General features: G+C 37.7%; 1 protein-coding gene across 11 annotated transcripts in view; it reads left to right on the top strand.

The window, feature by feature from the left end:
- The window catches only part of LOC102218622 (vinexin-like), a 32,233-nt gene that overhangs the window by 14,873 nt on the left and 2,979 nt on the right, over positions 1-14,381 (top strand). For 8 of the 11 annotated variants that reach the window (XM_023343525.1, XM_023343516.1, XM_023343521.1 and 5 more), the window contains 16 exons: positions 94-166; positions 385-518; positions 615-678; positions 1,450-1,482; positions 1,561-1,648; positions 3,164-3,272; positions 5,363-5,416; positions 5,578-5,685; positions 6,308-6,360; positions 10,377-10,447; positions 11,016-11,077; positions 11,198-11,244; positions 11,434-11,548; positions 12,203-12,328; positions 13,625-14,140; positions 14,266-14,351. In XM_023343525.1, coding sequence (XP_023199293.1) covers positions 94-166; positions 385-518; positions 615-678; positions 1,450-1,482; positions 1,561-1,648; positions 3,164-3,272; positions 5,363-5,416; positions 5,578-5,685; positions 6,308-6,360; positions 10,377-10,447; positions 11,016-11,077; positions 11,198-11,244; positions 11,434-11,548; positions 12,203-12,328; positions 13,625-14,140; positions 14,266-14,351 — 1,739 coding nt within the window. The remainder of the gene's footprint in view (positions 1-93; positions 167-384; positions 519-614; positions 679-1,449; positions 1,483-1,560; positions 1,649-3,163; positions 3,273-5,362; positions 5,417-5,577; positions 5,686-6,307; positions 6,361-10,376; positions 10,448-11,015; positions 11,078-11,197; positions 11,245-11,433; positions 11,549-12,202; positions 12,329-13,624; positions 14,141-14,265; positions 14,352-14,381) is intronic. The other 3 variants (XM_023343524.1, XM_023343527.1, XM_023343526.1) reach the window with 3 other exon arrangements.

Here is a 14,381-nt window from a genome sequence, read left to right as displayed (position 1 = left end):
CACCTGTGGCACAGTTATTGACACCATTTACAACCAGAAATCTACTGTCTATATGAACTGCAGGCCTTATTTAGATATTTCTGTTTATTCAAGGAGCCAGAGCTTAATGGAGGAGGTCCAGTGACTCCGAGTTATGGATCGTACTATGGACCTTCACAGTCGCAAGGTAAATTTATAACATTTCAAATTTTAAAAGTTTAAAATTTCTACAACTGGAAAGCATTTTTACTTTCCAGTTGTAATCAGAACAGTGAAGTTCCGATTTCCCAATCAGAACAATCAACTGAACCTTTAAAATCTGATTTTGTATGTTTTCGTTGGACCCTGTCACTCAGTAATAAATCAGAAAAATAAAGTGATTTTTTTCATGGCTGTCTGTATCAGGTGAACTGTCCAATGGAGTCCAGGGCTCTTCCACTTTGCCGCAGAGCTGGGTACCAAATAACGAGGGGAAGCTTATTAAGTTCTCAGGAATCGGTCCAGTGGATGAGACCGGGATGCCCATTGCGTCGAGATCGGTAAAATACAAATAACCAGAACTTCTAAAACCAGTGCGATCCAACAACATGGTCAGGTTGATTTCTCTTGTCTGTTCTCCTCCCCCCATGCACCAGAGCGTGAACAAGCCCAGAGACTGGTACAGGAGCATGTTCAGACAGATTCACAAGAAGCCTGAGGGTGAGAAACTCTTACTCGACTTTTATTTAACAAATGCAAATGTGGAATAAATCCCACCGTGTCAATATGTCAGCCTCTAATGAGATCATCGCTCAAACAATTTATTACTGACACACAAAAAAAGAGCATAAACGTCTTCTGGCATTTCTGTTCACGAGGTCTGACAGTAATCCAGGTTCTTTTCCCAGCCCCTCCTAAGCCTTAATCATTCTTCTCTTTCATGTGCCGTGAAAAACAATTTTTTTCACTGCTATTTTAGCAGGAATTTGGGTGTTGTTGTCTTAAAGAGATTTTTTGGATGTTTGTCTTATCTTATGAACTGGTGCCTTGAGACAAAATGCAGCCGACTCTCACCTTTCTGGCAACTAAATCAGGATTTTATTAGTGACTAAAGATTAAAACAAATCATAGTGCAATATGAAACACTATAAATACGTTCCAGTTAAAAGAAGTATTGGTATAATTTACCCCACTCAAAAATTGTCGACAACTTTTAACAGGTGAATTTATAAGAAGTACTGAACAAAGTACCTCTAACCAGTTCTATCTGTTTTAATTTAACACATTAGTGCTAGCACGCTTATGAAAATGATTAATACCCAGTGTACTGCAAAGAAGTCATTCAAGATTGTGCAAATAGAGAGAATTTCCAGTTTGACATTTTTTGCTTTACTTATCCTGTGGATGTGCTAAAAATCATATCTGACTTTTACTGCCGCGTTTTACAGTTGTGAAAAGTTTCAAATGAGTCTCTTTGTTTACTTCAACCAGAACTAGAGGACTCAGAGCGGTGGTCACCAGAACGTGAGTGGACCCAACATACTGCTTATTATCATTGCATTTTTTCTTTGGACTCTTCCTTCATGATTCACTAATCCGCAGGGCTCCAGTCATCTGCAGAGAGAGGAAAAATCATAGAAGAAGACAAGAATCTCTTTAGACTGACGCCTTACGGATCCCTGCCCGATTGGTGAGTTTATTGGATCTGATGTGATTTTTTCCAGTTTGCTGGACAGTTTTTAATTATTCTGCATTCAAGAAGACGGGCTAAAAAAATAACAATCTGAGATAGGCTGTCACTCACGTCATGCCTTTATGCATTTTCATTACAACTTAAATGTTTAGTTTTCACTGTGGTTGGAAAATTGAAGCCAGTGCCCTGCAGTCAAATCAAACAAATGAGAATAGGTAAAACTCACCTATTGTGCAGTGAGTTTTATATTTTTGGAAACACAGAATTTTACTTAAAATTTAAATTAATTCTTTCATCCTGTAACATATAGTGTCATTTTGATGTACAGATTTTAGATCTAATTCGATCTAATTAAACACTTTATATAGATCTTATACATGTTGCTCTTTCATGGCTGCAGAAGGAAGATGTTTTTCTTAATCTCCAGTCATCGGTCACTGCTGGATGCTGATGTGACGATTTGATGCTCGGCTCTATGCATGTTTTTCTGATAATTTTGTTGCATTTTGCGCTATTTTTGTTCAGCACCTGTGTAATATGATTTTTGGTCAAAAGAAGTCATAGCTATCTTAGATCATAAGTTACAGCGTGTACCTTATGATGTATAAGCACAATGCAAACACTTGCACATAATTCTGCAAGTGTTTTGTTTTTTCAGTGCAGCCAAACTGGAGCTTTGTATTGAAAATGAAATGGTTAAGAAAACTGCTAAATTTGTTGTCTTTCTCCTCCTGTTGAAAGAAGGGATAGAGCCTGACTTACTTCTCCCAGCTACAAATCTGTGAAACATCTTTAGAGATAAGCCACAAATTTGAAATGTTGCTGTATGCATCATGCAACCTGATAAAGTGGAGTGATATTGTGGTTCAGACCACATTACTTAGCTCTAGTTAAAGTTCTGTTTATACTTTAAATTTCCTCCAGTTTTACTTTATGGTCTTACCCAGAAAGAAGGTGTGTCTATCACCTCACCTTCGGTCATGATGTACGAAAGCTATGTTGAGCTCTGAAATCAATTTACTTGTATTGCATATGCCGTAAAGTGAGGATATTGCACTATGCTGAGCCAAGTGCAAGTGTAATGTGGAGGTACACAGGTGACTGAGTCAGAATGTATTGTGACCAACAGAAGGAAAAGTGAAAGATCTACAAATAAAAGAAATTGTAGAAAAAATTAATTTCCTCATCCAAAGCAAGAAATATTACACTGTTAGTCAGTCAGGCCTGTTGGAATTAAATTGATGCTTGTGCTAAAGTTCATGTGTTGACATTTTTCAGCACCTAGAACCCAAGCACATAACTCATCAGTGATGAGTTATTTTTACATCATACAGACTGCAGCTGACTGCTTCTGATTACCAACCCAAAACATTGTGCCAGTTCCTTTTCAGAGAAAACGTGCTGCAGAGGCGAGTTTGGATTTGTTGTCACAGGCACCTACAATGACGCCATGTTTAAGTTGTTGTGTGTTTGTGTTTGTGTTTGTGTTTGTGTCGGGGTGTTACGTTTTAGGAGCGAAGATGTAGATAAGCTGTCTGACCCTGGAAAGCAACAACCTCAACCCAAGAGCATATTTGACTTTGAGCCTGACAGGAGCTCCGCTTCAGTGAGTAACAGCCAGGTATGGACCCCCCATGCTGTCACATTTTAAATATAGACTCCGATTCCAACTCTGATTCCAACTCAAAGCCCACGTCTAATTCTTCAGCCTTTAAATGGATCTAGAGCTGTTGTTGGCTCTATAGCTGTAATTGTTTGGCGTTTTCCCAGTGAGGAGCTCATAAGCAGATTGGTCACCTTTTCTTGAAGGATTATTGTCTAACTCCTCAGATTACATCTTCTCATGCAAGGCAGCCAGTAAATACTCCCCTTTTCCAGTGTTCAGTCCTACAAGATGAGCTCAGTTATTTTAGTTAGTGAGTTCAACAGATTTTAAAGATAACTTCAGGCAAGAAAAGGCATGATCTGTAGTAGTTATCAGATTTTCTGCAGAGTGGAGTCTTGTAAACATTTTTTAAACGTTTTAATCTACTAATCTCATAGTGTCAGATTGCTGTGATTTAGTGCTGTTTATTCTGCACCATCTCTTTTATTGTTTGGGTTTAAACCCTCTCTCCCTGCGGAGGTGTGGCGCTTCAAAGTTGTTGTGTTTTTTTAACACTGAAACACTGCTCCAGATCTGGTGAGCACATTGTAAGTTAGGTCTTGTGAAGAAAATAAATCTTTGTTTCCACTCCCCTGTGGGAGCTGATGGGTCTTGTGATCTGTATTATGGTGTTAACCTCTTCTAGTGCATAATGGCTCGCAGCATGGGGACTTATTTCATTTTGTCTGTATGAACAATATTGTATCCCCTGGATGGTGCTTAGAAAAGCAGCTCATGGACCATATCAGGTGCTGTGCTGCTTCCATGCGACATTGTAGACGGGATGACTACAATATGTCTGGCATCCAGAGAGAAGAATTCAGCCAAGGTTTTACAAAAAAATGGGACAAGTGGTTTGCGGTTCTGGGTTTCAGTGCCTTTTATAGACATGTTTGACAGAACCAGCTAAAAGGAATATTGTTCAGCTAGTAAAAGTAACAAAATGTGTTGGTTTGTAATTTGGAGTCCAACATATGCTCTGGGAAGTTCTAAATATGTTACTTTGATGTCTGCGTTTTGGAATTTGACCTTTTTATTATTGGGTTAAAATGATTTTGATGATTTATTGAATTTATTAGATGTCCACAAATTTGTGCCAAATCAGATAAAGCAGCGTTTTACTAACCAAAGTTTACAGAAAGGACCAGGGTAGTAAGACATACACTCAGCTTCTGTAAAGTATATTTTACTTTAAATACTCTGACATTTTAAAAGTTCACACGCACTCGCAGTTGGGATAGATGCTTTTGGGGTTTTTCATTATGTATGTAAGCTGTGTTTCCTAGCTGAAGATAATAGTTTTCCAACTCTGGTAGGATATTTAACTGCTCCTATTATCTCTAATGGTGGAGTATATTTTACTTGGTTGAATTTCCCTTGCATGGACCCTGCTTTTGATCATACACACCGATTTTTAGTAGCTTTCATAATAGAATAGCTTTCGGGGTGTTTCTGAAGATCATAAGAGATTTCCTGTGAGCTAAATAATAGTTCAAAGGAAAAATAATAAGCTAAATAACAGCTTAGTTATTATGGTTAAATCCTGAGCTGTGAAGCCCGACAGGACAATAATCTACAAATACATCAAAACTGGTTTCAGAAAGAGTATCTTAAACTTACAGGATGATTCTAACCTAAATCCCACCAAAAAATTGTGGACTTTGCTTAAAAACTAATTAAGGAACAACCAATTTAAATAAACTCTGCCAATTCTACCAAAAATAGTGATATGCAGGCAGGTATAAAATGCATGATAAATTTAAAAACTTGTCCCAAAAGACACTCCAAATGATCATCACAATCATGCCATGATGCATAATGATAGGATGTAATTTTCTTTCTGTAACATTTTAATGCTAATTTTAGATTAAATACAGCTTTATACGGTTTATGCCTTAAGGATAATTTATTCTAGTTTAATTTGAATTTTACATAGCTGTTATTTAGGGTTAAATTCCCGTAAAAAGTACTTATGGTACACCATATTGTGGTAGGTTATTATGAGCAAGTTCAACTCCAACATGAGGCCAAAAATCAACTGCAGTGTGGTTTTATACCCTCTCTAGGTTCATTTGTCCCAGAAGAGACAGCCTGAGAAACCAGCATCCCTTTCCATTGAGGTGAGCATCTACAACATAAACTACATGTAGCCTTTACTAATTTATGCTAAAAATATTTCACTTTTTTTTTGAGCTTAGAGAGGAAATTACAAGCTACAAATATCAGACTCTGAGGTAGTATTTTATTCTTGCATTCCAACACTATAATTGCTGGGGCTCAGGCCAGTCTGCAGTCTGAGCTGAGCCAGTTCGAAGCTGAGCTGGACTCGGAGATTCAGGGTCTGGAGAGGACACTTTCTCAGAAGAAGCAGCGTCGAGGCCGGGGTGAGGTACTGAGCCCCCCTACTGAATATCTTTGCTACGAACCACTCCCCCACCCTGCTTCTCTGTGATTTAGCAAAAATCCCAGCACACCTTCCCTCCCCACGTCCTCAATGAAAGCTGTGTGGACCCTTTGCTTGCAAACTGTGAATATGAACATTCTTTTTCTCTCTGATCTGGATGACTGCCTGAGAACTGCCTGCCTGAACTGCACTCAGACTGATTTGCTTTCTGATTCACTTGCTTGCCACTAGTCCACAGCAAATGAAGACCTTTCAGAATAAAACAAAACCAAAATAAATCCTTTTGATCACGTTATTTGGCATTTTCTCTTTTCTACTTCACAGCAACTTGTAGAAAAAATTCCTAGCCGAGTGCTTTGTTTCCTTTTTGCGTTATTGAATCAAAGGAGAACTCACAGACAGCGCAGACAAACCGAGAGCAGGGCTGTTGTTTGTAGCCGAGGAGGATAGGACCCAGGGGATTCCTGTGCTCAGCTGGGAGTGGTCAGCACCTCTACTTTGTCTGAGTTGTTGTGAGATTTCCTCTGAGCTGTGAGAACATACAGAAGCCTGAGAGCCTCTGCAGAGAACAAACTGCGTGTTCACACACTGTTCCCTGTGCCTGCAGGAGGCCACAGGCAGGGATCCACTGGCTCCAAAGGCTAGCACCACCAACCACAGGTTAGTCCAAAGACAGCACAGAAATATAATCATTTGATAAAAAACAGGTGAATAATACAAGAAATGTCACATCTGATTTTCTTCAGTGGCAGCTTTAAAAGTTTTTTGGTATGTTGGCGTGAGTTTTGATGCTTATGTTCTGTTCTATAGATGTGATATGCTGTAGTTTCATTCTCTCATGGGATATTTAAACAAACTTTGATTTGACTAATGTGCAACTTTAAAAGTCTCCTTAAAATACCATATTAAAGTCAGAGTCACATATTCTGACTTTTACAAAAAGCATCACCTGATTTATTACAGATTTTCTTCGCATCGTAAATGATGCACAGACATTAACCACCAACAATGCTTTGCATTATGGGGTTGAAGCACATAAAGGGTAACAAATGTGTCCCGTTTTGTCCATGTTAATGTTACAATAATGCATTCTTCTCACCATTTAGTGGAAAAGTAAACAGTTTTATGAAATAAGGTAGCTTGAGAAACTGATAAGCTTGATAAGGAGTAGTTTGAGAAGTGAAATTATTTTTGTTATTTTCTGGTCAGGCTGTAGATTACTCTACACCACATAGGACTGCATTGACATACATCTTGAAAGTGATGGATCTAGACCTTCTGCCTTGGTGTTACTTAATCTAAGTGCTGCATTTAAAACAGTTAATCTTAACAGACCAGAAGAATGAGTGGGATTGTTGGGTACTGTGCTAAGCTGGTTCGGATCTTATCTGGCAAACAAGGAACACTTTGTGTCATGTGGAAATTATAAATCTGGGTGAAGAAATGAATTGTGTGGCTCCTTAAAGGGTTAGTGTTTGACCTCTTTTATTGAGCCCCTAAATAAACTCCCTAGTGCAGAACATATAGTACTCCAGCATCTCTTGCCATACAGTATGTATGCTGACAACACACAGCTTCATATCTTCGAGTCACTTCATGAGCTGGTGTTATTATTAATTCCTACAACCATTTAAATGAGCATTTGAAAGACTTTCACAGAGTAAAATAAAGAGACTTCTGTTGAAACAGGACACAGAAAAGCTGGTGCATGTCTTTATTTTCAGGAGTTTACATTACTGCAAGATTGTCTTTTCTGGTCTCTGTAGCGTCCTCGTCAACAACAGGAACATGGATCATATCTTAAATCATTCCACTGGCTCTCTGTCAAAGAATGGATTTTAAAATTCTGCTAATGTTCTCTAAATCACTGGCTCTGATTGCAGGACCAGAACTAAGCATAGCATAGTGTCTACTCTTCTCAGCTCTGAAGCAAACTCCCTAAAAAACTGTGGTCTGATGTATTGTTGATTCCTTTAAAGGACTGCAGCTTCTGGTCAAGGAATCTGACCAATTAGCTAATTCCCCATTTTAAAGTGTGACAATTTTGTATTAAAATTTGACTCTTAAATCTGTTCTACATGTTTTGATATGTTTGATATATTAAGCATTATTTTAATTAAATCCTAAACTACTACAAATTTCCATTCTTATCTTTACTTTTATGTTCTGTAAAGCAGCTTGGATTGCCTTGTGCAATAAAGGCACTACATAAATAAACCTGCCTATCCTTGACATTATTTGGATTAGATCATTTAGGCATAAGATAGGAACATCTCATAGAAAATCCCCCAAATAAATGTTTGCCTCTGTACGTAACTCCCCTCCTCCTAATCTTTGATATTACGTCATTGCCTTCCTGAAGTCCTCCTGCTGTTTCAGGAATCCCAGAACTGCATCTCTATAGAACATCACCGTAACAACTAGCTGGGCATCGGCTAGCTAAATATTTATGCTTTCCAAGTAAGTGTTGTAAAGCTGTCATGTTAGCCAGGTTTCATTTCAGTATCTGTTCCTTGACAGAACAGTACAGCATTCCACATTTCCTACGTTGCGTGCGATACATTCCTGGATGATTCTTGGCTGTTGTTTGCTAAATTGAGCTCATGCACTGTGAACCTCTTCCAGTCCTCTGGGAATTTTTCTTTGGATTTGTAAATGTAAAACAAACAGCGTTTTGGATTTTTCTCAGCTATTGGTGTCCAGCTGCAAACACAACACACAGATGCACTGCCTCAAACCATGCAAATGAGTTAAAAAAAGAAAAAGAGTCAAGCAAGGTGGACATTTTTGTAGTTATAAGTCAATTCCTATCACAGAAATACACTGAGTCATTATTCTGATCATGGCTAGCATTAGAACTGCAAGGCAATTTTATATGCATAGCAGATTTTCAGCAACAAGGAAATTCAAAGTTTGTTACGTGTTTAGAAGAAAAATAGCAACAATAAACAAGCAAAAATGATGGCATTGCAGTGGCAAAAATAAGACAAACAATGACAGGTTAAAACACAGACTATGCTTTACAATGTTCCAGTTATCAGTCAGGCAGCTAAACAAATGTGACTTTAACCACGATTTAAAGAAACTCTGAGTTTCAGCATTTTAGCTGTTTTCTGGAAGTTTGTTTCTGCATAAAATTTAAATGTTGATTATCCATGTTTCATTCTGGGGACACAAAGCAAACTTGAACCAGAAGACCTGAGTGGTCTGGGAAGTTGAGACAACAACAACAGATCTTTAATGTATTTTGGTGCTAAGCCATTCAGTGATTTATAAACTAACAACTGTATTTTGAAGTCTATTCTCTGAGCTACAAGGAGCCAGTGTAGAGACTTTTAGAACTGGGGTGATGTGCTCGATGTTCCTGGTTTTAGTCAGAATGCCAGCAGCGGCGTTCTGGATCAGCTGCAGCTGTCTTGACTGACTTTTTAGGCAGACCTGTGAAAACGCTGTTGCAGAAATCAATTTAATAAGGATAAACGCATGGATGAGTTTCTCGAGATCTTGTTGGGACATTAGTCCTTTAATCCTGTGAATATTCTTCAAGTGTTAGAAGGCCAGCTTTGTAATTGTCTTTATGCATCTTTTTCAACTTCAGGTCCGATTATGGCTCTTTAAGTGTTATTAGTATGTTTTTTTTTATTTTTTTCCTAATTCAGGGTATTATAGCCAGCTGCAGACAGATGCACAGGAAAGTATTTGGCTGAGTCCAAATAATTCTGACTCAATGTTTGACATTCAGGGTCAGAATTTTCAAAGCTTATTTACATTATTGGTAATTTCTATGACAATCCTTTAGTAAAAATACTCTTATTATACCATAAAAGCACTTATATAATAAAGAATTAAAAGACCAATGTATAAAATTATCTAATTGTATTTATTTAAAATGAAACAAAATAGTTATTCCTACTGGTTCTAAGATAGTTTTGTGATCTTAAACATTTACTTATTGTTATTCTGCTTTTGACACAAACACTTTAGCAGAAACATAGAACAGATACCAATTCTGAAGTTGTCTTGTTTTTTTGTGGAGGAAGAAACAAACACAAACAGGAAATAGGCAAAATCAAAATGCCTGTTATGATTTATACATTTAAATATGTATTTAAATGTATAAATACATTTAAATACATGGGTATTTATACGTTTAAATAACAGTCTAATAAAAGGGTTTGGTAGATCGACTTAGAGCTGTTTGTTTATGTAGAAATTATATTAGTGGTTATTTAGGGCAATAACCACTAATAAGTTGTGATTATTTCAAACGATTGTTTATTGTAAGTTTGGGAAAATAATGCACTACATTTCTTGTTCACAATGCTGTGAACCTTTAGTTTACAAACTCATGACTTTGTGTTTGTTGATACTAGAAATACTTTAAAAAAAACACATTTTTCTTATCAGAAATTGAGAGAAAAGGGTAGCAATCTTCTTTCAGCCAGCTGACTATCAGTGGGAAGCAACATGTGTGTAAAGGGTGACAAGAGTTTTTATGAACTCTTGTTGGAAGGAATGGTGTGGCAGAAAATTATTGTGGTTTTCATATCGTAACTCTAATAAAGCTCATTGATGTTATCTGCCCCATTCATAGAAAATAATTATGTTTCTGCTTTTTGCTGTTACTGTTTGTTAAGATTTATCAATAAAGACTCAAACTTTCTTCTCTTTTCCAGCAATCTGTTAGCATCTAAGCAACCCATCCAGCGCTCTGGTTTCTTACCATCAGCTTCTGTTCCTGCACATGGTAAAAAAATAAAAATAAAAACATGTATTTAAACCTATTTTTCCTCAGAGACAAACATGAGAAAAGAGGTGGATTTCAAGAACAATAATGCATTGTTAACAAGTTGTTGGGCTTTTTCTCTCTTGTGAATAACTGGCCTTTTATTGACATATTTAGAAAGCAGACCATTCATCCAGTAAATTTGATGAAAGCTTAAAGTAATCTAATATATCCTGATGGTCTCATGGTTCTACTTTGTTGCTCATGTTCTGTTCTTGCCATTGCTTTCATGAGAAGACGATAGTGAGGTTGTGGGAAGTCTGAGCTGTTTTTTCTTTCCTTTTAGAAACAGCTGTTAATGGGTGGGGAGGAAGCTCACAAAAATAGGAAGTGAAAACTCAGAAGACCTGATTAAAGATTAGCATTATCAAGGATTTTTTTTTTCCTGGGAAGTTCAAGTACCCTTTTGAACTTTAGCCTTTGTTAAGGCTGCAGTGGCCTTTAGATAGCCGAGCATTTAAAAATAAGCAAGCCTAACAAACCAGCATACATATTCTCTGATATCATTATGCCTGTTTGTGTTTCCCAGTAGGACGTCTCTCCTCTGCAAATGAAAGTATGGAGCCTTCATCAAAAAAAGAGGAGAAAAAGGTGTGTTTTTATTATTCTCTATTGATCTAAAAAACCTGAATTGTCAAAGCCAGTGCAAAATTTTAAATGCTAACATGGTAAAAGAAAATCTTTTAACAGATTTCTTTTTGGATTTTGTAGATGAAAGCTGCAAGAGTCAAGTTTGATTTCCAGGCTCAGTCACCCAGGTAAAATATGTACCTAGATAAATCAGAGTAAACTTCTCCTTTCAATGTGATCTCTTAAATTTCACATGTAAACTTAGGGGTCAAATTTGCGGTCACATTTTTTTTCACAATACCAATTTGTAATAATTGTTCAACCTTTTGTGTTGCATTTCATAAAACAACCTTCTTCTTGTGTTGTGCTGTGTTCAGGGAGCTCACACTGCAGAAAGGCGACATTGTTTACATCCACAGGCAGGTAGATGCCAATTGGCTTGAAGGGGAGCATCATGGGAGAGCTGGCATTTTCCCGACTTCTTATGTGGAGGTGAATTTCTGCCTACTGTCTTTTACTTCTCTGATAAATTCAAAGGGTGTTGCACATGTATTTTATGTGATGTGAAGGAAGTTTCCTTGTGTCAACAGCCTTTTGCTACAAGTAAGTGCAAGTCCTTTGGACCACATCGCTAGTTTTACACATCTTGAGGCTGAAAGGTTTAGCCTTTCTTACTGGTAATATAGCGGAAGCTTAATCTGACTGGAGGCGTGTTATTTTTCAAACTTTGCCACAAATTCTCATCTGGATTTAGGTCTGGACTTTGACTGGACCATAAAATTAAATTATGGTCCAGTAATTTAATCTTACTGGAAACCAACTGGTGGATTGGTGGAAACTTTTTGGATTCCACCCATCCAAAAGGCAATTTATTACCTTGGAGTTTATGTAGAGTAAAGGGGCTGATCACATATGCATGCCAAATCTTTCAGATCACAATATTTAAAGCACAAAAATAAATAAAACTCTGCATATTATTCCCTCAACTTTACAAATACACATTCTGTTGTATTGATCCATCACATAAAATACGAATAAGGCACTCTGAAGTTTAACAAAATATGAAAAAACTTTAAGGGATATATGAATACTTTTGTAAAGTAATGTAATTGTAAATTTTATATTTAACTCTGTCTTTTATTTCAGGTTCTACCTCCCACAGAGAAACCGACACCAATCAAGTCCCCTACTCTCCAGGTGTTGGAGTATGGAGAAGCTCTAGCTCTATATAACTTCAATGCTGACCTTCCTGTTGAGCTTTCCTTTCGCAAAGTGAGTGGCTCACCTTGACAATTTTCATTACTGTAGAAAAAAGACGTCAAAACAAAAGACTTTAAAGTAGGACTAAGCAGACTGACAGTTTTGCTGTTATATATATAAACACTTTTTAAAGACTTTTGGAAGAGTTTGTTAGCTTTGTACCTCAAAAAACGAATAATCAGCTAACCTGACTTTGCAATAAGATCCACCCATCAGCACTGCTCAAACTCATTATACGGTCAGGTGTTTGTTTAATCCATGACAAAGTGGGGGGTATCATAACAACTTGTGATTGCACTGGGCCAGTCTTTTTCTTGGCAGAGACCCAGAAGCAATTTGGACTTGAGCTAAATGACTCCCAGACAAGCTCCTTTTTTATGCTCATAAGATATTTCAGTATTCTTGTTAAAAAATCCCATCAAAACTTATCTTAATGACAGAATAAGTTGTTCTTTCTGCCTTATACGGTAAACTGTACTCAGAGGAGAAAAATACTGAGATGAAATTTGAGCATACAGGCCTGTGGGGGTTACAGTCAAAATATTGAAGTCAATGTTGGGTAGATTTGATGGGAAATGTAGTAAATAAGTTTTTAAAAATGAAATTCTGTGTTTGATAGCAGATCAAACATTCTGCTGGAAATTCCATCTAAAATATAAGCATATATTTGATCAGATATGTAAAATACATGATCAAGTTATGAAGATTGAGTAATGCTTTATTTTTGTAGAAGCAATTATTGCTGCCAATAAATTTGGGAAAGTTAATCAACAAATTGTCAAATAATTTTAAGTCAATTCTAGAGTGAGACAGATTGCTCACAAGGGGAAATCTTTAACCCAGTTGCCAGTTCTCCAAGGACAGAATGCCAATGTAAATTCAATCAAATCTCAGACTTTGTTCAGAGAAACTGCGTAGTAAATAAATAAATAAGTCCAAAAAATACAATAACGAGGAACTCTGCATGCTTCAAAATATTAATAATACTTTTACTCATATTTTAACTGCCTGTTTATTTTTATTGTATTATTTTACCTTTTTTGGCATTATGTCACTTAATTTTAATAGATTTTTTTCTTCTATGTACTTTTAGATTTTACTAAATAAACTTATCTTACTTTACTTGTTTAAATATAAAATCTCAGTACAAAACAATTTTTAAAAAGCAGCGTATCCTTGTTTCTTTGGATGGGTTTATAGCAGAGAGCTCATTAAGCAGAAAACAACACTTTAACTTCTGCATCTCAGAATGACCAAAACATTATATATGAAGCAACATTTCCTAATTTTGTTTCCTTTCCCCGACAGGGCGAAGTGATCTGCATAACCAGGCAAGTTGACGATAAGTGGTTGGAGGGCAGGATCTCTGGAACGAACCGTAGCGGCATCTTCCCGGCCAGTTACGTCCAGGTCAACAAGATGCCCCGCACCAAATACTCCACGGATGACTACTCAGCGGGCCCCATGTCTCCTGGACCGCAGAGTCCGGGGCGTCCACTCCACTCCCCGTCCCCGCGATCACCACTGATCCCTTTCACACCACCTTCCCTCAGCCCCAAACTTGAGCACTCCCCTCTGAAACCATCTTCACCTGTCCCGTATGGCGGCCCGGGCTCACAGTCACGCTCCCCCAACCAGACACTGTCACACCATCGACTTCCCCATGGCACCCCCAGTGCGGCTTCTCCCACCAACCAGAACAGCAACCTGGTCGCAGCACACTCCACATTTAGAGCAGCTTCACCTTCTTCTCAGTCTTCATCATCTGTGCACAGAGCAGCAGCTCCTTCAGTGAGCACTCCCAGATACACTGGTCCCTCACAGGTCTGCTCTCACCACCGCCCTCAAACATCACAGCATGCCCACACCTGTGTTTTCCTTGTTTGTGTCGATACAGCCATATTTATGATGTCACTTTAACTGATGTGAAAATTGTTCCCCCCCCCCAGGGTGCAATACCAAGCCCGTACACTCCCTTGAATGCGCATGTCAACTCACAGAGCAATCCTTGTTCAATAGAGGGGCAACGTCAACCGTACGTCTATTTTTTAGCTTTACTGCAGAA

Source organism: Xiphophorus maculatus, chromosome 12 (genome assembly GCF_002775205.1).
Source record: "Xiphophorus maculatus strain JP 163 A chromosome 12, X_maculatus-5.0-male, whole genome shotgun sequence".
Taxonomy (NCBI): Eukaryota; Metazoa; Chordata; class Actinopteri; order Cyprinodontiformes; family Poeciliidae; genus Xiphophorus; species Xiphophorus maculatus.
This window is presented reverse-complemented; position numbering and strand designations above follow the sequence as displayed.